Below are 23,592 nucleotides of genomic sequence, written 5' to 3'. Positions count from 1 at the left end.
GGGGGGGGGGGGTTGGTGAAGAACCCTTGATATTATTCTTTGGATGCCCATCTCATCCGCCCCCGTATAACACCATTCGTATAACCTCACGTTTAATCTGAGCTTATAAAATTTTCAGGGGAAGCAGATATACTTTTACCAAGGGGGATCCCTGAATGCTTATATCTGCCTGCCTTTGATATACACACACTACACACACACGCACATACACACGCGCACGCAAACAAACTTTTAATCACCCATACAAACAAACAAACACGACATTAGTACACACCTATTGGAGAAGTTGCAATACAATCCTCAATATTGTAGCCTGTTAATGCCATGAACAAAGAAGTATTTCCCTTCCTCATCCTTATATGTTCCCCTCCTCTTTGCCATGAACAGTGTGAGCAAAGCATCACTTGGAATAATCAAGAGGCCATTCAGACAGAAAAAAAAACACGCGTCTACTGATCATCCCCTTCAACAATTGAAAGACGGTTCAGCACGTAAGGCCTACAGACAAAGAAACCATATTTTCATTTTTGGAATAACGAACCTTCGGACTAATTTCGGACTTATTTCATTTTCATACTGTCTTATCCTTTGGACTAACGAACCTTATTTCATTTCAGACCGTCCATCCTTCGGACTAACGAACCTTATTTCAGTTTTGGATTAGAGAAACCTTAGGAATAAAGAACCTCATTTTAGTGTCGGATCAACCCCTTATTTGCCAATCAGTCCAATGTGCACAAAATGTCACACAAAAACCTATGAACAGGGTATTATCTTGGCATGCAGAGGGCTTAGGGACTTTCGGAATAGCGAGCATCACCCAAATGGCTTTTGTAATGCAAGTTATGCCCATGAATGAATGTACATGGGGGACGTCGAGTGCATTGTTGAAGACAAAGAGGAGGGGAAGGTGGGACGGGGGCATTGGATGTCCATGTTCCCTGAGATTTAAATGAAGTGAACTGTTAAGTAAGAAATTAATAACATGCAGTGCACACGACAAGTTGACAAAAAGGTACGCTTTCTCAGTTTTGCCCAAAAAGGTTCGTGAGTAGTCACAACAGTCTTATTTTCTTTATCCCACGTTCGACTAAGAAACAGTGCAATTATGTGCAAAACTGGAAATCTTTCCCTCAGTTATAGGAAGACCGTGGATTTGCGTCTCTTTTTATAATGACCAGCTATAGATATCTCCATACGGTAATGTCTTTTCGACGGAAAATAACTTTTCGCCATTCATTATGTAAACAAAGAAAATTATGTCCGATACCATGTTAGCGTTAAAATTAATCTTCAGATTGCTCGAGAAGATGACGGTAACGAACTGTCGAATTCCAATCATCAGAGGCACAAATGGACGTGTGGAGCTGGAATTCTTTGGTGCATCCACACACAGCTGTTTGAATAATGTAGTCAATATTGGAACTCAATCTCTTGAACCTCCACGATTTTACTAAATCGAAAGAAAATAGAGATAGGCCTCTCAGTTACAAGATCAAGTCTTGTTCCAACGCAATCCCACGATCACCGCAAGATTATAACTATACAAACACAAACTCTCGCGCAATCACACCGAGCTGGTTATAGTATAAAATATTATATAGTACAATACACGTAATGCATAAAACAAATGAAATGTTATGACATATAAAATACTTTGCGCTATTTTATTCATAAATTTATTTACCATTGCAGTTTAAAGTAGAGTTCAATCCACGATTTTACAATTTTATGCTTGAGATATCAAAGAAACTTGAAGCAGTAAGTTCGAGAGTAATTTGCGATTGTCACCACATTCCGATGTTCATCGATCCAGTTACACCCTAATGCAAGAGTTCCAGCTTTTCTGATTTAACGAAAGTTCTCGGATCAAAGTGCAGGTGGCGATCACCACAGTTTAAAAGTTTAAAGCGTCGTATTATTAAATTTCTTAAGCGATTATAACGGCTCTGCACGCATCCATCTCTGCGACACCTTCTCAAACTGGTTTCACGGAGTACTGCATCGTTCAACTTCTTCCATATCCCGAGGAAAGAGATAAAACTTCGTTTGATACAAGATATCTTTAGTCAAATTCAACGAGAATGGTGGACTCATTTTGCATGTCCGAATTTCTTGCGTCACGATAAATTTCACTTTTTAAGAGACTGTCGTAATTGCAACCACACTGCCTTCAAGACACTGCTCCTAGCTGGCTGCGGAGAGGACAGCAACTCGAGAGGGTACTCGCTGCAGGGCAGCATCAGGCTCAAACACTTGTCGAAGACCCGGTTGACTCGCCATTCGTCCGCTGCTGAGCATTCCGTCGTGAAAGTGTTCCACTGACAGAACATGAGTTCGGCTTCGGGCCGTGGGACCGTCTGCTCGGTTAGGTCGGTTTTGTTGGCGACTACAACGATCGGGACGTCGTGGCCCCTCACCTCCGTGATCTCGGCACATGTTCTCAAGGCTTCCAGGTACGACTGTCTGTTGTCGCTCGCGTAAACGACAACGAAGAGATCACCGCTGTTCAACGCCAGTCGTCGCATAGCTGGAAAGACGTAGCTGCCCGCCGTGTCTAGGATGTCCAGTCTGACACTCATTCCCTTGTATTCGACATCACAGTCGTACATGTCTTCGACCGTCGGCTGGTAATGTGTAGGGAACGACTTCTTGGTGAAATGGCGGATGATAGCTGACTTCCCAACTTGGGCGGCGCCGAAGAAGACGACCCGTTTGGTGACAGAGTTACTTTGAGAGAGTTTACCCATCATATTTGCTGATGCCTCGCTATTCTATAGGCGAATCTTCTCGGTGTGAACGAGAATGTGAGTTGTATCGGGAGATGGACACCTCTATTTATATGCTGTCCGAGCTCAGTTTCTCCTTTCCATATATGAAAAGCAAATGGTAGGCGAATTGCACACTGTTCTATGTCGCACTGACGACTAGGTGAGCTTTAAGGGTTTCACTCGGATTGCCGCCCAATCAGAGACTCTCGGTCGTTATTATCCAATTACCGTGAAGATTGGAACCAATCAACATCCAGAACCGCAGGAGACGTGAAGCATGTGGTGAAGTACGTAACAAACCAATGCAGTACATCATATTTGCTCAGCGACTTCTCTCCCCCCTTCTTTTTACATCTACTAGGCCCGAGTGATTGAACATTGGATCATCCATAGTTTGTATAGAAGAAGTCCCTAATGAATGTTCACTAAGGTCAACAACAAGAGAAAATACAGAGAATGTATAGTCAGAAAATACAGCTAGTATTTTGAAAGGCCTGTTATGGGTGGGTAATGTTAAGATTATGACAAGTAATTTTGATATATTTCAGTTATTCGCGTCTTTGTCATGAAGAACGTCTACACCGCCCATCGTATATATAGGGATAGTGTAAAGTAATTACCATCTGAGCATATTCCTTATAAGCTGGTGATTATGCAATGACACGTAAATACATTGGTCTTCCTATGTCTGTGCGGCAGATCGAATCTGGCACATAGGCCTACTTCAAATATTTTTAGTGGAGGCTACGAGCATGATTGTGATCAAATCGAATGTTATTCGCTTTGATCCCATGCTCGTAGCCGCTTTTATTTTTTTATTTTATTTTTTCATTTTTATTTCATTTTTGCTTGTTAGCTGATAAAACCCGGAAGTGGCACCAGAAACATAAATTGCCCCCCCCCCCCCCACTTTTCAAAACGTGGCGCCGGCTGTCCGTGTGACTCCATCTCTCGAAACTCCTTCGGGTCATAATAGGCCGCATCATACACGAAGCATGAAGGGGTAGAAACATATAGATGCGCATATAAAATATATACTCTTCAGGGACGGATCCAGTATTTCCGTAATGACGGCGCGCCTTCATACAAAATATAAAAGGGAGGGGGGCCTCATGCTCCCCATATTTTCTTTTTATTTCTGTTGTTTTGACACTCTAAGGGGGAAGGGCGCGCCCGGTGTGCTCCCCCTGGATCCACCACTGCCCTTGAAGTGCTTAATTCACCTCGAAAACAAAATAAAAAATCCAGTGATTGAAGGCATCTCCCCGTTTTTTGTGTGTGTCTGCAACCCACTAGAAGAGCTCATTTATACGATATAAAGATCTCTCTTGACGATGATTATCTTTGTGAATCGTGATTGTATTTTTTTTATTATTATTTGGGTTTAGTATACGGAACGGTCAGACGCTCTGATGACTCAGCGGCGGATCCAGAGAGGAGCACCGGGCGCGCGCCCCCTCTATATCTATTCATTTTTTTGTTAAACATACAATATATACTTTTTAAGCAGGCAAATAGACGTACCGACAGCTGACAAAGGACCCTCATTTCAATATTTTACCTTTTTATGTGAAAAAAAAGAAAAAAAAAGAAAAGGAAAGGAAATTTATAGAGCAGTGTTTGGCGCTAACGTGAAAACATAGTTTTGGTAAGGGTTTGAGAACCCGTCTGACACCATTTCATATTTCCTGCAATAATTATATCGAAAGAGTCTACCAAGAAACTTACCTGGCTGACGCGATTTGCCGGGATGAGGAGTTGTGTTGGAGCAAGGAGGTTAAGGGCCGGGGGGGGGGGGGCGGAATCCGCCCCCTCCCCCCCCCCCCCCCCCGACGTTTCGCGCTATAATTCTGTAACGCGAGAAGGCCTCGTCGCGAAGCTTCTTGACTTTATTTGTTCAAGTCTCGCCCAACTTTTGAGACCAAATTTGCAACGACCGTGCATACTTTTGCGAAGCCACGGCAATTTTTGTAACGGAATGTCGCCACAAAACGGGCACAATTTTGTGATTTTGTGTACATTTCCTATGGAAAACAGTGCTCTGTCATAAAAACCTGATTATTTTTACAATTAATCACTTTCATTTATTAATTTTGTGCTAATTGTGGTAGAAAAATGGTCAGTGACAATTTCCAATTAAAAAACAAAGGAAAAACAAAAGTTGAAAAACAGAGAAATACAAAAAAAATTCTGAAAACAATACAATACATAAGAATTGAAATGAGTTTTGAAACTTTTTGTGATGTACAATTATTGTTGAATATGCTAAAACAGATACACAGATCAAAAATTAGACTCTCAATGCTTTTAATTAGGCTAAAATATGATCTTGTGCTTAATTTGCATAATTAATTAGTTAAAATTAGAAATTGATTGTTTCAAAAAATCTTATGACACAATCTTGTAGATTATGACGTGGGTCTCACGCATGCGAAATTTCATCGCGATCGCACCACCGATGGCCGAGATCTGAGGGGGGGGGGGCGGAATCCATCCCCCCCCCCCCCCGGTCTGAGCATAGCCAAAAAAGCCCGGCCCTTTAGGGTTAAGAGATGGAGTTCCAACTGGCTGTAGTTGTCACTTTTCTATTGATGTACAAAAGAATTCCACAGGTGCATCTGTGCCTTTGGTGGCGGGGTTTGATGCCGCCGTCTTGCTGAGCAATCTGAAGATTCATTTTGGATATATTTTGCTTGTTTATCTATTAAATTAAATAAAACGACATCTCACTTAATGATAAAGCTCATTAAACAAAGGTCAATCCCTTCAAGAAATATGTGCAAAAGTGTAAATCAGAGCTGTATCATGTGAAAGTGTTTAAAACTGTACCCTCCCGGAAAGCCGGTTTTATCACTTTTCCACTACTAAAGCAGTTTTAAACTGTGACTTATCCACAACTGACTAATGCATAGAACATAACAAGGCGAACATTATAATGGTGCGAGTTCCATCGAAATCGTACCTTATTCTAGAAAGTTATCAAGTATAGAATTTCACGTTTCCATACATGCTTACCACCGAGTATATGAATAATGTTTTGTCTGTATACGCGTAAACACATAATGCAGAGAATCAATGATGTATACTGTACATTCACCTAGGTCTTCCGTTGATTTGGACACAAAATATAACAAAAATTAATTATGTTTGCCTTTTTTTCGGTCACGAACATTCATACATTATATCCCCCTGAAACTCACCGTTGCCAAGATATTACAAAACTATAATGATTTAATACAAAGAACATATTGCTATCACGTAAAAAAAGAAATCAAAATTAATAAACATGGACTTTGTATTTACAGGTCAGTAAAGAGAAGACACCATTGCCCCTGTATAACTGAACGCTTGTTCATATTTTATCGTATTATTTTATTATATTACTCTAATTAATCATCAGATTAATATTACTCTAAGAATTAATATTTGCATTGCTCCTTTGTGGAGTTATTTTGTATGAGCTCCCTCGTGGAGACTTTTATGAGCTCACTGGCTGAGACTTCCAATATGAGCTCCCTCGTGGAGACGTTGTGTGCTCCCTCGTTGAGACTTTGAGCTCCCTCGTGGAGACATCCCTGGTTCTTCTTGACATCTCTGTTATTCTTGTTTGATACATTTAATATTTATTATGCTTGATTCATGTCAGTATTGTCTGGGGCAAATTATTTGTTGTATATATAGGGTCCCATTTTTTCTTTTTCTTCTTTCTTTAAAACACAACAACAACATATTTTATCGGACTTAGGAAACAATCTATAATACTGCTACCTACATTTCGATTTCATTGAAACTTCTCTACAATTCTGTTTATGTAAAATATTCATGTATTCTCTCTCTTTATTTCCTTCCTTTCTTCCTTTAATTTTGTTTTTGCCCTTTTCCTTTTAATCGTATCCCCCTCGGTTTAGTTATGCCATGTTGTTGTGTCTTTGTTGTTTGTTTCATTTTGTCTTAATTATTTTTATATCATGTACTTGTAATTACAGTAAGTATTTTTGAAGAAATTCTTGAGTGGTCCACAATCTACAAGCAATGCTTCTTAGTGGACCTCTCAGTTCTCTTTTCTTCCTCTAAACATAACTTTGTATTTCCAGCATGTTTGTATATTAGTTTGTTGATTATCGTTTATTTGTCATACTTTCTAATGTATGCTTTTGATAGAATTCTTGATTTATTTTGTGTTATGTTTTGTTGGAAGAAAAATGAGAATGAAAATAAATGAAATGAATGAATGAATGAATATGTATAATTATGTGTGTGTATATGTGCATCAACATTATGCATATAGGCCTATACGCACACATAATTATACATGTACATATGTATGTGCGTGTCTGTGTGTATTTTCTGATATATAACGGAGCAAAACGTTTACATGTAGCGTCATGATTATTTTCACTGATGGGGAAAAAAACCAACAAATCACAAAAGTCATGAGTCTCTCGTGTAACCATTGAGAAAGGTTACACGCAATGTGATCCATTTCGCCCGTAACTCTCGTTGATCATGCGTCTTTTCAGGTAAGACATATACATGTATGCATGCAACTCTCGTAGAAATTTTAGCAATAATTCACCCTCTCAATTCCATTGACTCAACTGCTATTGATATCACAGGCCTATAGCCAGTGGTGGATCCAGAGGGGGCGCATCGGACGCGCCCCTCTTCATTTTTCGTTAAAACAAAAGAAATAAAAAGAAAAAATTGAGGGGGGGGGGGGGGCGAGTGCGCCCTCTTTTGATTTTGCAAAGGCGCCTCCCTTTTACGAAATTCCTTGATCCGCCCCTGATAGCGGTATACGTTGGGTAAACAACTCCCAAATCCCCTTTCAGTTCGAAACAGTTTAAAACCCATTAAAGTCCATTCCAGATCCATAATTACACTTTTGGGCCTCCTATTCAAACATCGCGAGCCAATCAGTGGACTTTGTGAGTATCTTTACTGCAACACTTTGACGAAACATTATTGTATGTATATTGAATAATCAATGATTTTCCAAATGTTTTTGCACGATTATAATTCACCTATACAATATTTCATTATTGATACATCATTTTGGATTGAATATAATGTGAATGGTATCGGAAAATTATTGTTTGTTACGTTGTATTCGTGAAAAATGCAGAAATAAATCAAACCAAACCAAATCAAATCAAATCAAATCAAACACGTTGCATATAGGAGGACCTTCCTCCCTTATTGCACCTTCCCCATAATTCGTCCTTTGACATAGACCTATATAAAAAGTACACATTTATTATCATTGACAGATTGACGAATAATTTGTATCAAAAATGTTCACCGTATCTGTCACTTCAGTAAAAAAAAAAAAATGCAATAGTTCATTCGTGTGGGAAGGATAACAATATCCTTTCCCTTTCCTTGCTTGGTTCTCCTCCATGAAGATTTAGTTCACTTTGGGGATTGAAAATTTCTCAAATTCTAGTGAAGGTATGTTTACGAGATATTTTCTTTTGAATCCTAAAAATTCAAAAACTCCCTCGTATGCAGTGACGTCGATGCTAAAGGACGAGGAGCCCCCCCCCCCCCCCCCCCCCCGCGGTAAATAATGATGGGGGATGCAAACACATTATTTTGCCCCAAATAATTCCCGACATGATGGAGAAAATTTTCCTTTTTTTTGGGGGGGGGGATAGAAAAATGTCAAAATACTTTACCCATAGTGAGCAACATTGTTGATTTTTAATTCTGAAGATGAAAAAATCTCCCTGGCGCGGGAGGGGGTATTCCCCTTCCACACCCTCCCTCGTTTAGGTCCCCTTCCATATACAGTGTAGTCAGTACAGGAGATTGACATATTTCCGAATATGTTAGAATAAAGCAACCAATTCGCAAACTGGTTTCTTGTAGTTACGTTCACTTCCCAAACACTGACGAAGACCCGTAAAAAGGTTGAAATCTCGACATCAGAAAAGGCAATATCTACTGCAACGTCCGCTATAGCTCTTCCTTCGTCACGACTACTTGACAACAGAGAAATGACGTGCTAGAGGACGGACGTGTGGGTGACCTAGCTCCGCAGATTTGTTACAGTCTACATACCTATTTGGCTTACATCTAATTTGCCACATCGATTTCCCCTAAAGGACACAACTATGATACAAACGAATCAACTATGAACTCTGGAAATCGTGTAACTAAGGAATACAATCTTCGACCGAAAAACTCTGCCCCAAAAGACAGTCAAAAGGACCAACTCCGAGACACAAACCATAACGGAAAACCACAGGGTGCTACAACATCATCGAAAAGAACCATGGCTCCTCCCATAACCCGCCGGACCAGCACGAGCCAGCAACTACCCTCTGCTAGCCAAACCTCGGCCACCAGCCACTCTTCCAGTCGCCCCCATGGTTCACCGCAGCAAGCCGCCACCACACATCCGGAACATAACCGGGAAATAATGACAGAATTGAAGTCAATGTTTACTCAATTCTCTACTGAGTTTCACTTCAAGTTCGATAAAGTCATCTCGGATCTATCAGAAATGAAAAACGACGTCGCGGCCATGAAAGTCACGATCAATGACCTCGAAACATCAGCATCAGACACGTCAACTAGAATTTCCACGCTCGAATCGGAAAAAATACCCGAGATTGAACACTCTATCGACAGTCTGAGAATGGAGCTGGAGGACAAGTTGGTCGCCCAAGAAATACATCTGCGTAAGCAGAACCTTCTATTCTACGGCATCCCTTCCCAGCCGAACGAAGATGTTCACGAGGTATTGACGGACACAGTTTCTAAACTGCTGGATATTTCGACCGAGGAAGCCACCGGAATACCATACGTAAACATCCATCGACTACCAAGGAAAAGATCCACCAACCAAGCCGGAAACTCATCGACGACCGATGCCCCAGACCCCATTATTGCCCGGTTCGTGAGAATGAGCGATAGAGATCGGATTCTTCGTGCTTTTGAACAGCCTCGACTACCCCAGCAACCCCGAGAAACCTCCGGAAATCTCCCCGCGACACGGCAGGTTACCGTCCGCACGGACCTCCCACCCCGCATGAAGAGGGAACGCGGTCGCCTGGCAACCGTCGCGTATGATCTCCGCAAGAACAGGCACCTGAAAACTAGGATCTCCATTCAAGGCACGAAAGTTCTGCTCATGACGAAAAAACCGGACGATCCATCTGGGAACTGGAAACAGTGGTCCGAGTGAGTAGAAGAAAACTGTTAGTTGCAAGATCCTATGAAAATTATGGTTGTTTAGTATATTTTTTCATATAAATTTGTAATTGAATAAAGAATGATGAATGTAAATTGTATGTAAGTTTGTTGCCCAGTATTGATAACACAAACTCGGAATTGAGCGGAGAGTGAAAAATTTTGGTGTAATCTCACTGCTTCACACTGTTTCTACAACCTATAAACTGTTAAATGATTATTTTTTTTGTGATTTATAAGTATAACTGAATCATTTCTGATTGCATTAAATTTATTTATTTTTTTTGACTAGGAATTCAAAACCGACTGGTATTGAATATAAGGTTTTAACGCAGTGAAAATTATCAAGTGAAGTAATCACTTCATAATATGATACAGGGATAAACTTTGTACTGATGTCATTTTGTATATTATGTAATCAAAGCATCAGTTATGGAATCAAAGTGACCTTTATTAAAATGACAAATATTATTTCAGATATTCACTTTTTTGCGTTATAACTGCACTCGGATTTGAATAGATGGTTATTTTATAACATGATATAATATAAAATGAAGTTTTGGTGTGTTTTTTTTTTTTTGTGAAGTAACATTTGCTGTAGTGCAGTGATGAACGTTTGGGTTGTTTTTTTTTTTTTTTTTTTTTTTTTTTTTTTTTTTTTCTACATGTACGCCCATGTTTATATCGGTGCTCTTTGCATATTTTGGAATACACGGTGTAATAACATTAAACATGAAATCAAAATGTCTGCTTTTAAAGTCAAAATGCCTGACTAATGCATTTGACGCGTGTATCCATTTCTTATCATCGCATTGTTACTGTTACGAACAAGCTTAGGTTAAAACAGATGTTTATTTCAAAAGAGCAAATTAAGTCCACTTACTGCAATGTCATTTTTTGGAGACAAGCATCATTGTAAGATTATGTAATGTGCGTGCTATTTTATTCATGTATTTTACAACTTGCTCCATCTGTTGGTACAACGATGAACAATGAACTCGAGGTCTACGCACGACCTGATTTTTGAAAGGGTCTATTTTAAAGACAAATTTTCTGGAATGGTGTCTTCACCCCGTTCCGGAATTCTCTGCCTTAACCTCTTTCTATCAATCAACCATTGTCAGCAAGATGAACGCAGAATTAGCACTTTGCGCACCAATAGTATAGACCTAATTCTCTATAGGTATTTACACTTCAACGAAGCACCCATCCCTTTTGTAATTCAATCGGTTGAGCCCACTATTCGCGCCATTTTCCGTTGGCAGTAATCTTGCTTGCTCCGCTCCACTAAACAACCCCACCCAAGTTGTAACTCGCTATGCTATGTTGATTTTTATGTTACAGTTAAAGGTACATTCGAATGGCAGGAAGGAACCTTAGCGGCATTGTCAACTTTTCATGATCCATAACTGAATTATTTCTGACTGCACCAGTCTTTTGACTAAGAACTCGTAACTAATTGTTATTGCATAAAGTTTTCATACAGTGAAAACTATCAAACAAAGCAACCATTTTATATGATACAGTGATAAACTGTTGTTATACCGATGTCTTTTGCATATCATGCAATTAAGGCATCAGTTATGGTTTTATAGTGTTTATTACCAAAATCAAAATGTCTACCTCTGACATTCGTATGTATTTATTTTCCTTTATTGCATTGTGACTGCACTCTGATTTAAACAGATGACTACTCTAACATGATAAACTGATACATAATGAAATACTTTCTTTCTCTTGAAGCAACATTTGATGTGGTGCAGTGATGAACGTATTTCCCTCTACATGTACATCCATGTTTATATCGACGCTCTTTGTATATTTTGAAGCTATAGCAATGTACATGAAAGGGAAATGATGGAGCTATAGCAATGTACATGAAATGGAATTGTTTGCTGTTAAAGTCCAAATGTTTGACTAATGCATTTAACGCGTGTATTTATTTCATACCACCGCATTGTTACTGCTAGGAACAAGCTTAGTTTTAAAACAGATGGCCACTTCAAAAAAACAAACAAACAAACAAACAAACAAATTCAGCCCACTCACTGTACTGCTTTTCTTCCGGAGACAAGCATCATTAATTATATTGTAAGATTATGTAATGTGCGTGCTACTTTATTCATGTATTTTACAATTTGCTTCATCTGTTGGTACAACGGCGAACAATGATTTCGAGGTCGACGCACGACCTACAGTTTGTATTGTTGCAATTTCTGAGTTCACTGTTCGCATCCAACAAAGTGTTACGTTTCTGTTGATACAAAAACCAACAATGTAACTGAAGTCGATGTATCACTTGTTTAATGGCTTGTTAGCAAGAATGTTTGTACAACGGCGAACAATGATCTCGAGGTCGACGCACGACCTGATCTGCGGAAGGATCCATTTTAAAGACAAACCTTTCTGGAGAGGTATTTTTACCTCGTTCCGGACTTCTCTGCCTTAACCTCTTTTTATCATTCAACCATTGTCAGCAAGATGAATGCAGAATTAGCACTGTGCGCACCAAGAGTATAAACCTAATTTTCCATAGGCATTCACGCTTCAACGAAACACCCATCCCTTTTGTAATTCAATCGGTTGAGCCCACTATTCGCGCCATTTTTCGTTGGCAGTAATCTTGCTTGCTCCGCTCCACTAAAACAACCCCACCCAAGTTGTAACTCGCTATGGTACGTTGATTTGATTTTTTTTTTTTTTTTTTTTTATTAGTACAATTAAAGGCACATTCGAATGGCAGGAAGGAACCATAGCGGCATTGTCAACTTTTCATGATCCATAACTGAATTATTTCTGACTGCACCAGTCTTTTGACTAAGAACTCGTAACTAATTGCTATTGCATAAAGTTTTTATATAGTAAAAATTATCAAATAAAGCAACCATTTTATATGATACAGTGATAAACTGTTGCTATACCGATGTCTTTTGCATATCATGTAATTAAGACATCAGTTATGGTTTAATAGTGTTTCTTACTAAAATCAAAATGTCTACCTCAGACATTAGAGCGTATTTATTTTTCTTTATTGCATTTTGACTGCACTCTGATTTAAACAGATGATTACTCTAACATGATAAACTGATACATAATGAAATATTTTTTTTTTCTCGTGAAGCAACATTGATGTGGTGCAGTGATGAACGCATTTCCTTCTACATGTACATCCATGTTTATATCGATGCTCTTTGTACATTTTGAAGCTATAGCAATGTACATAAAATGGAAATGATGGAGCTATAGCAATGTACATGAAATGGAATTGTTTGCTGTTAAAGTCCAAATGTTGACTAATGCATTTAACGCGTGTATTTATTTCATACCACCGCATTGTTACTGCAAGGAACAAGCTTAGTTTTAAAACAGATGGCCACTTCAAAAAAAAAAAAAAAAAAAAAAAACATAAAAAAAAATTTCAGCCCACTCACTGTACTGCTTCTCTTCCGGAGACAAGCATCATATATTGTAAGATTATGTAATGTGCGTGCTACTTTATTCATGTATTTTACAATTTGCTTCATCTGTTGGTACAACGGCGAACAATGATTTCGAGGTCGACGCACGACCTACAGTTTGTATTGTTGCAATTTCTGAGTTCACTGCTCGCATCCAACAAAGTGTTACGTTTCTGTTGATACAGAAACCAACAATGTAACTGAAGTCGATGTATCACTTGTTTAATTGCTTGTTAGCAAGAATGTTTTTACTGTATAGCCGTCCTACGCTGTTACGTCATTGTGTGATTACCTTGTCATTGCTTTTGTTATGAATGATTGTTAGTTAAAATAGTTGTTAAGGACTTCAAATTTAAATACCGTACCCTCCCGTTTTCAGTGACCACAGCAGCTATCAATCTGCTGTATCACAACCAGTTCTGCCCAGTTCTTCTCTTCTTTCATGCTTTGTCTTCACAGCTTAATGTCTTATCTACCCGTATCCTACCCTATATAGCTCTCAGATTCTCATCTTCCCTCCGGTATCTGCCTCCATATCCTCCCTTTCTTCTCTACCCGCATTATATACACGGCTATACCGAAACCAGATTTCTCTTGTCCACCCCCCCCCCCTTTTTCTGGAGTCTGTCTTTATTTCTTTATCTTTTATTTCACCCGATTCCATCTCGACTCATTCTATAATGTCAGACAAGAATATTGTAAAAATGACAAATTCCTTTCAGAAAGGAGGTTGTATTGACATAATGATACTGTTTATTTTTCATTATGTGTAAGTCACACTACTTGCTAGGTCACCCCTAAAGTGTAGCATATTATTTGAATTTGTGTTTTTGTGTGTCTATGCTCTGCAGTCCTGTAGATCATGTCAATAATTACATTTCAAGCGCTCCTCTATAGTTTGTTACAGCACAACACGCACCGATGCACCTCATCGTATACACCCCGTGTATACGATGTGCACTACACTTCCCGTTGCACCATGATATGCTGCGATCACGTAATGTTACTCATTGTAAATGGATTCTGATTTTGGAATAGATGACCAACAGCTAGTCAACCACACAAGTCAGTATTTCACTATTAATGAATTTAACAGTCAATTTTTTGTCAATAAGGCAAATCAGATTTGTGCTAATTTTAGTTTAATTCATTTTAATTCAAGGAGTTTGAATAGAAACTTTGAATTGTTTGAATTATTTCTAAATTCTCTCAATGATTTTCCATTTTCCGTTATAGGAATTACCGAAACATGGTTGCACTCCAATTCCCCGGACCTGTTTGGCATTGACAATTACAATTTTATTCGTAATGACAGAAAGCATGGCATAGGAGGTGGGGTTGCCATGTATGTTAATAATCAAATTAAGTTCAGAATTCGAACTGATTTGCATATTCAAGGAGCAGAAAGCTTATTTATTGAAATTTTAAATGACAATGAGAAAAATATTATAGTTGGTACCATCTACCGTCCTCCGCAAAATGATATTCAATCTTTTTTTGACAATTTCGATCAATGTGCTAATGAAATTCTTGGAGAGAGAAAATCAATTTTTTTGATGGGAGATTACAATATAGATTTATTACAACCCACCCATTTTCATGACATATTACTTTCCAACTCACTGCATCCCCACATCAATAAACCCACCAGAATAAACAATAACACCCATAGTAAAACATTAATAGATAATATACTGTCTAATGTCATTACTGAAACCTGTACGAACGGCATTCTTTATTCAGACATATCTGATCATCTACCGATTTTTATGATTAAAGACAAATCTGTAACAACCCCAATACGCCGCCAACCCAAACAATACTTGAAAATGTATAGAAATGAAACACCACAAAGTATTGATTCATTGAATCAAGATTTATTTGAAGAACAATGGGATGACGTCTTTGAACTCCAAGACGTTGATTCTTCTTATGAAATTTTTTTTACAAAAATTATTAGATTATTATGACAAACATATTCCTTTAACTACAAAGAGAAATGGAAGGAAAAGAGCCCGGCAACCCTGGATTACTCAAGGTCTTATACATGCCATTCTTACTCGAAACCGTCTTTATAAGATATCTCTGAGAAAACCCACTCCTGAAAATGTGAAAAGGTATAAAACATATAGAAATAAATTAACTACTTTAATTCGAGTTTCACGTAAATCATATATTTCAAATAAACTCGAATCTAATAAGGATGATAAAAGTGCTCTTTGGCGGACTGTTAATGAAATACTTAAGAAGAAACCTATGGAATGTCCTGATAGTATTACTCATAATGATAATGTTATCACTAATCCTGACCAAATTGCAAATATTTTTAATAATTTTTTTGTTAATGTTGGTCCTTCTTTAGCAGCATCTATTCCCATAAATGATATAAAAAATTATAAAGAATATTTATCTGAAAATAATCAAAATTCTTTGTTTTTTACTCCAATTAATGAATCTGAAATTATTGATATTGTTCGACTTTTGAAATGTAGTAAATCCTGTGGGCCCGATAATTTGAGGGTGAATTTATTGAAAAAGATAATTTACCCCCTAGCAGCCCCTCTCACCCATATATTCAATCTATCCCTACTTAATGGCAAGTTTCCAGACTCTTTTAAAATCGCCAAAGTTATCCCCATCTATAAAAGAGAAAATCCATTAATGGTGAAAAATTATAGACCCATCTCATTGTTGCCTGTTCTATCGAAAATCTTAGAAAAAGTAGTTTACAAGCGTCTTTACTCGTTTATGATTGGAAATGATATATTGAATACGAATCAGTTTGGTTTTAGGAAAGGATTTTCTACCGATTATGCTATAATCAAATCTGTCGATAATATTATTGATGCGCTTAGTAAAAAAGAACATATAATTGGAGTTTTTATGGATCTTAGTAAGGCATTTGACACTATTGATCATGACATTTTACTTGGAAAATTAAAGAATTATGGCGTGAGAGGGATTACTTTGTCATGGTTCAGAAGTTATCTAAGTCATCGCAAACAATATGTTGCATTTAAATCTAGTCACTCATTATATTCTAACGTGTCATGTGGTGTCCCTCAGGGATCTATCCTCGGTCCCCTACTTTTTTTGATTTACATTAATGACATCACCAATTGCTCCCCTCGTTTGAACTTCATCTTATTTGCAGACGACACTAACGTTTTTTATTCTCATAAGGATATTGCAACACTGATTGATACACTTAATATGGAATTAGGTAATATTTCGAAATGGTTTAGAAGTAACAAGCTTTCATTGAATATTGATAAGACATGTTTTATATATTTTCATACTCTTCAATCCCAACCCACCCTTCCCAAAAGTATTTATATTGATGGTATAAACATTGCTGAGAAACACTCAACCAAGTTTCTAGGAGTGACCCTAGATAGCAATTTAACTTGGAATACTCATGCGCAGAATATTACTACAGCAATATCTAAAACAACTGGTGTTTTAAGGAGAATAAAGTATTTGATTAATGATCAAACTTTAATAATGTTATATAACACTTTATTTTTACCATATGTAATGTATTGCAATATTGTATGGGGCAACTGTAGCAAAAGTAAATTGAATACAATTTTTATTCTTCAGAAAAAGGCTCTTCGTATATGCACACACTCAAATTTTTTGGCTCACACCGATCCTATATTTCATCGCCTAAAAACTTTAAAAGCCCATGACATACATATATATCTAACTGCTATATTTATGTATAAACACACTCGAAATTTATTACCATTTTTTCATAATGCCTTAGTAACCAATGACCATATTCATTCATACCCAACCCGTCGTTCCCATGATTTTCATTTAACTAATCCAAAGCTTTTACTTGCTCAAAAATCGATTAGACATCACGGTCCGGATACATGGAACACTCTTCCTGAGGAGTTGAAACAATGTGCCTCCTTGTTTTCATTTAAAGCAAACTTAAAGAAGCACATTTTATTACAGTATACTTCAAATACAAATTAAAAACAAATAATTTATATGATTAATGTTGGTCTCCCAAATAGCAACATCGCATACCGTTCCCTTTTTCAGCAAACCAATTCGATTATTCTACATTCCAGCATATCTGCCCTTCTGCACTTTCTAGCACTTGCACGCACATCCACCACCATCACGTTTTTCCCCTGCTATCTTCGCAGCAGAATCTGTATTGTATTGTAGTATTACCAGTACACTCCCCTACCTTTTCCTCTGGCCGGCCATCTTTTCAAGCTATGCTTACAATGGCGGCCCTCTGCATTATCGCTCCATAATTATAATTGTTGTAATCCCCGCTGCATAGACATGCATACTGTATATTGTATCATTAATTACCTTTTATATCTTTGTTTACGCAAGTCAAACGACTCTGTTTTGAATCTATTTTGTATATTTTCCACATATTCATGATCATGTGCCTTATGTATATTGATTTGCTGATTGATCTGTTGATTTGCAGAAAATAAAGTATCTATTAAACAAAACAAACAAAAAAACAATGCAGCACCCATCACGTATATACGTGTCTAAGCCAACTCCACCTTGTATTTAATATATAATTTGATCCGCGTATTGGCAGTAATGTAGAAGGAATGACACGACAGAAAAATGCATTATTGCCAATTGGCTTTTATCAAAACTCCAAATTTTCGTCCCCCGTTTGTCAGGGATGAAAACGCCCAACCCTTTGTCGAGTGATTTTGATTCAAAATCAAAATCACTTACCAGTATAGGGCAGGGAGCCTGAAAATTTGTGTCCTTCAAATAGTGTTGTTGTTGACAGCACGATATATTTCTTGAGTTCTGTTCTATATCTTTGACGTTATTGTACCAACACGTGGACCACGAATTACTCAACGTAATGCATATATAATTATGATAATAAAAAGGATAACGAATAACGAACTTAGAAAATGAAATACACATTTTATATTTCTGAGCATTGCTGTCTGAGCGAATGGATTAACGTAATAAGAATTTTGATACAAAAAAGATAAAAATGGTGTATATATATATATATATATATAGGTATATATATATATATATATATAGGCCTATATACGAATAAATATTATATTGTGATGGTATTAATGATCTCATCAACGGTATAACAACAGCAATTGTGCATGACTTTTGTATCCGTGAGTGTCAATGTGTGTATTCATTTGCCCGTACATTGATATATATATATATATATATATATATATATATATATATATATATATATATACATATATAATCTATGTCGGGAATATAGAGGATTGATGAAAAGTGCTCGATGGTGTGAAACCGCCGGTATATATATATATATATATATATATATATATATATATATATATCTTTTCATTTCATTTCATTTCATTTCATTGTTTCAACACGGCAACATACTTTAGTCCGAAGACTGTTCTTCCGCAGGTCCGTGCGGATAAAATACCACATAAACGTACAGAAATGAAAAACTTAACTCATACATAAAATAAATAACAACAGAACATAGAAAACAGAAACACAAGGTGATGAAACTACGGCATATAATAGATATAATTATATAATATATATATATATATATATATATATATATATATATATATATATATATATAGATATATATATATATATATATAATTATATAAATTCAATTTATGATGACAGTGCAATGTATTGTATATATACAGCTGTAATATAATGTGTGTATGTGTGGATATACTTTTACCAAGGGGGATCCCTGAATGCTTATATCTGCCTGCCTTTAATATACACACACTACACACACACGCACATACACACGCGCACACAAACAAACTTTTAATCACCCATACAAACAAACAAACACGACATTAGTACACACCTATTGGAGAAGTTGCAATACAATCCTCAATATTGTAGCCTGTTAATGCCATGAACAAAGAAGTATTTCCCTTCCTCATCCTTATATGTTCCCCTCCTCTTTGCCATGAACAGTATGAGCAAAGCATCACTTGGAATAATCAAGAGGCCATTCAGACAGAAAAAAAAAAACCACGCGTCTACTGATCATCCCCTTCAATAATTGAAAGACGGTTCAGCACGTAAGGCCTACAGACAAAGAAACCATATTTTCATTTTTGGAATAACGAACCTTCGGACTAACGAACCTTATTTCATTTTCATACTGTCTTATCCTTTGGACTAACGAACCTTATTTCATTTCAGACCGTCCATCCTTCGGACTAACGAACCTTATTTCAGTTTTGGATTAGAGAAACCTTAGGAATAAAGAACCTCAGTGTCGGATCAACCCCTTATTTGCCAATCAGTCCAATGTGCACAAAATGTCACACAAAAACCTATGAACAGGGTATTATCTTGGCATGCAGAGGGCTTAGGGACTTTCGGAATAGCGAGCATCACCCAAATGGCTTTTGTAATGCAAGTTATGCCCATGAATGAATGTACATGGGGGACGTCGACTGCATTGTTGAAGACAAAGAGGAGGGGAAGGTGGGACGGGGGCATTGGATGTCCATGTTCCCTGAGATTTAAATGAAGTGAACTGTTAAGTAAGAAATTAATAACATGCAGTGCACACGACAAGTTGACAAAAAGGTACGCTTTCTCAGTTTTGCCCAAAAAGGTTCGTGAGTAGTCACAACAGTCTTATTTTCTTTATCCCACGTTCGACTAAGAAACAGTGTAATTATGTGCAAAACTGGAAATCTTTCCCTCAGTTAGGAGGACCGTGGATTTGCGTCTCTTTTTATGATGACCAGCTATAGATATCTCCATACGGTAATGTCTTTTCGACGGAAAATAACTTTTCGCCATTCATTATGTAAACAAAGAAAATTATGTCCGATACCACGTTAGCGTTAAAATTAATCTTTAGATTGCTCGAGAAGATGACGGTAACGAACTGTCGAATTCCAATCATCAGAGGCACAAATGGACGTGTGGAGCTGGAATTCTTTGGTGCATCCACACACAGCTGTTTGAATAATGTAGTCAATATTGGAACTCCATCTCTTGAACCTCCACGATTTTACTAAATCGAAAGAAAATAGAGATAGGCCTCTCAGTTACAAGATCAAGTCTTGTTCCAACGCAATCCCACGATCACCGCAAGATTATAACTATACAAACACAAACTCTCGCGCAATCACACCGAGCTGGTTATAGTATAAAATATTATATAGTACAATACACGTACTGCATAAAACAAATGAAATGTTATGACATATAAAATACTTTGCGCTATTTTATTCATAAATTTATTTACCATTGCAGTTTAAAGTAGAGTTCAATCCACGATTTTACAATTTCATGCTTGAGATATCAAAGAAAATTGAAGCAGTAAGTTCGAGAGTAATTTGCGATTGTCATCACATTCCGATGTTCATCGATCCAGTTACACCCTAATGCAAGAGTTCCAGCTTTTCTGATTTAACGAAAGTTCTCGGATCAAAGTGCAGGTGGCGATCACCACAGTTTAAAAGTTTAAAGCGTCGTATTATTAAATTTCTTAAGCGATTATAACGGCTCTGCACGCATCCATCTCTGCGACACCTTCTCAAACTGGTTTCACGGAGTACTGCATCGTTCAACTTCTTCCATCTCCCGAGGAAAGAGATAAAACTTCGTTTGATACAAGATATCTTTAGTCAAATTCAACGAGAATGGTGGACTCATTTTGCATGTCCGAATTTCTTGCGTCACGATAAATTTCACTTTTTAAGAGACTGTCGTAATTGCAACCACACTGCCTTCAAGCCACTGCTCCTAGCTGGCTGCGGAGAGGACAGCAACTCGAGAGGGTACTCGCTGCAGGGCAGCATCAGGCTCAAACACTTGTCGAAGACCCGGTTGACTCGCCATTCGTCCGCTGCTGAGCATTCCGTCGTGAAAGTGTTCCACTGACAGAACATGAGTTCGGCTTCGGGCCGTGGGACCGTCTGCTCGGTTAGGTCGGTTTTGTTGGCGACTACAACGATCGGGACGTCGTGGCCCCTCACCTCCGTGATCTCGGCACATGTTCTCAAGGCTTCCAGGTACGACTGTCTGTTGTCGCTCGCGTAAACGACAACGAAGATATCACCGCTGTTCAACGCCAGTCGTCGCAGAGCTGGAAAGACGTAGCTGCCCGCCGTGTCTAGGATGTCCAGTCTGACACTCATTCCCTTGTATTCGACATCACAGTCGTACATGTCTTCGACCGTCGGCAGGTAATGTGTAGGGAACGACTTCTTGGTGAAATGGCGGATGATAGCTGACTTCCCAACTTGGGCGGCGCCGAAGAAGACGACCCGTTTGGTGACAGAGTTACTTCGAGAGAGTTTACCCATCATATTTGCTGATGCCTCGCTATTCTATAGGCGAATCTTCTCGGTGTGAACGAGAATGTGAGTTGTATCGGGAGATGGACACCTCTATTTATATGCTGTCGAGCTCAGTTTCTCCTTTCCATATGAAAAGCAAATGGTAGGCGAATTGCACACTGTTCTATGTTGCACTGACGACTAGGTGAGCTTTAAGGGTTTCACTCGGATTGCCGCCCAATCAGAGACTCTCGGTCGTTATTATCCAATTACCGTGAAGTTTGGAACCAATCAACATCCAGAACCGCAGGAGACGTGAAGCATGTGGTGAAGTACGTAACAAACCAATGCAGTACATCATATTTGCTCAGCGACTTCTCTCCCCCCTTATTTTTACATCTACTAGGCCCGCGGTGATTGAACATTGGATCATCCATAGTTTGTATAGAAGAAGTCCCTAATGAATGTTCACTAAGGTCAACAACAAGAGAAAATACAGAGAATGTATAGTCAGAAAATACAGCTAGTATTTTGAAAGGCCTGTTATGGGTAATGTTAAGATTATGACAAGTAATTTTGATATATTTCAGTTATTCCCGTCTTTATCATGAAGAATGTCTACACTGCCCATCGTATATATAGGGATAGTGTAAAGTAATTACCATCTGAGCATATTCCTTATAAGCTGGTGATTATGCAATGACACGTAAATACATTGGTCTTCCTATGTCTGTGCGGCAGATCGAATCTGGCACATAGGCCTACTTCAAATATTTTTAGTGGAGGCTACGAGCATGATTGTGATCAAATCGAATGTTATTCGCTTTGATCCCATGCTCGTAGCCGCTTTTATTTTTTAATTTTATTTTTTAATTTTTATTTCATTTTTGCTTGTTAGCTGATAAAACCCGGAAGTGGCACCAGAAACATAAATTGCCCCCCCCCCCCCCACTTTTCAAAACGTGGCGCCGGCCGTCCGTGTGACTCCATCTCTCGAACCTCCTTCGGGTCATAATAGGCCGCATCATACACGAAGCATGAAGGGGTAAAAACATATAGATGCGCATATAAAATATATACTCTTCAGGGACGGATCCAGTATTTCCGTAATGACGGCGCGCCTTTATACAAAATATAAAAGGGAGGGGGGCCTCATGCTCCCCATACTTTCTTTTTATTTATGTTGTTTTGACACTCTAAGGGGGAGGGGCGCGCCCGGTGTGCTCCCCCTGGATCCACCACTGCCCTTGAAGTGCTTAATTCACCTCGAAAACAAAATAAAAAATCCAGTGATTGAAGGCATCTCCCCGTTTTTTGTGTGTGTCTGCAACCCACTAGAAGAGCTCATTTATACGATATAAAGATCTCTCTTGACGATGATTATCTTTGTGAATCGTGATTGTATTTTTGTTTATTATTACAGTATTCATCGCATAATCGGGACAGGTTGGGAGTAGCAAAAACGGCCCCTTTAAGCGAGGTGCCCGATTTCGCGATGAGCACTCACCATACACTAACGGCATACGACATGTACATGTAGTGCACACACACACACACACACACACACACACACACACGTCAACACACACACATGCATACTGACGTACTGTACATGTACATGAATACACAACCACGCTACCCCTCGGCGCGACCCTCTAGCTCTCCCTGCATTCTCGCAATGATGTAGAGTAGTCGCAACCGGGTTCTTCTTCTGTCACCTGTCTTCGAACACAAAATATGTGGATTAAAAGCTAGCACTTTCTTAAACATTCGTAGAATTCTTGGACACGTAGGGCGTTCCGTATAAAAACATAATCCACAACCATGGGAAATGATTACCTAGAACTGATGTGGGAACGTCAATGAAAAGTC

At 38.3% G+C, this 23,592-nt stretch overlaps 3 protein-coding genes across 3 annotated transcripts; 1 reads left to right on the top strand and 2 right to left on the bottom strand.

Annotated features, from left to right (window-relative positions):
- Positions 1–2,123: 2,123 nt before the first annotated feature.
- LOC140241955 (GTP-binding protein Di-Ras1-like) lies at positions 2,124–2,773 on the bottom strand. The gene has a single exon (XM_072321704.1). It carries the CDS (start codon positions 2,751–2,753, stop codon positions 2,133–2,135), a length of 621 nt encoding a protein of 206 aa, XP_072177805.1. The 5' UTR covers positions 2,754–2,773; the 3' UTR covers positions 2,124–2,132.
- A 6,275-nt stretch (positions 2,774–9,048) lies between these two features.
- On the top strand, positions 9,049–9,963 carry LOC140244246 (uncharacterized). Its single transcript, XM_072323884.1, has one exon. The coding sequence runs from the start codon at positions 9,049–9,051 to the stop codon at positions 9,961–9,963; it is 915 nt and encodes a 304-aa protein (XP_072179985.1).
- Positions 9,964–21,129: 11,166 nt separating this feature from the next.
- LOC140244235 (GTP-binding protein Di-Ras1-like) lies at positions 21,130–21,750 on the bottom strand. The gene has a single exon (XM_072323873.1). It carries the CDS (start codon positions 21,748–21,750, stop codon positions 21,130–21,132), a length of 621 nt encoding a protein of 206 aa, XP_072179974.1.
- Positions 21,751–23,592: the final 1,842 nt, after the last annotated feature.

This window comes from Diadema setosum, chromosome 2 (genome assembly GCF_964275005.1).
Source record: "Diadema setosum chromosome 2, eeDiaSeto1, whole genome shotgun sequence".
Taxonomy (NCBI): domain Eukaryota; kingdom Metazoa; phylum Echinodermata; class Echinoidea; order Diadematoida; family Diadematidae; genus Diadema; species Diadema setosum.
The sequence above is the reverse complement of the archived record's forward strand: the minus strand, read 5'-3'. Positions and strand labels throughout refer to the sequence as shown.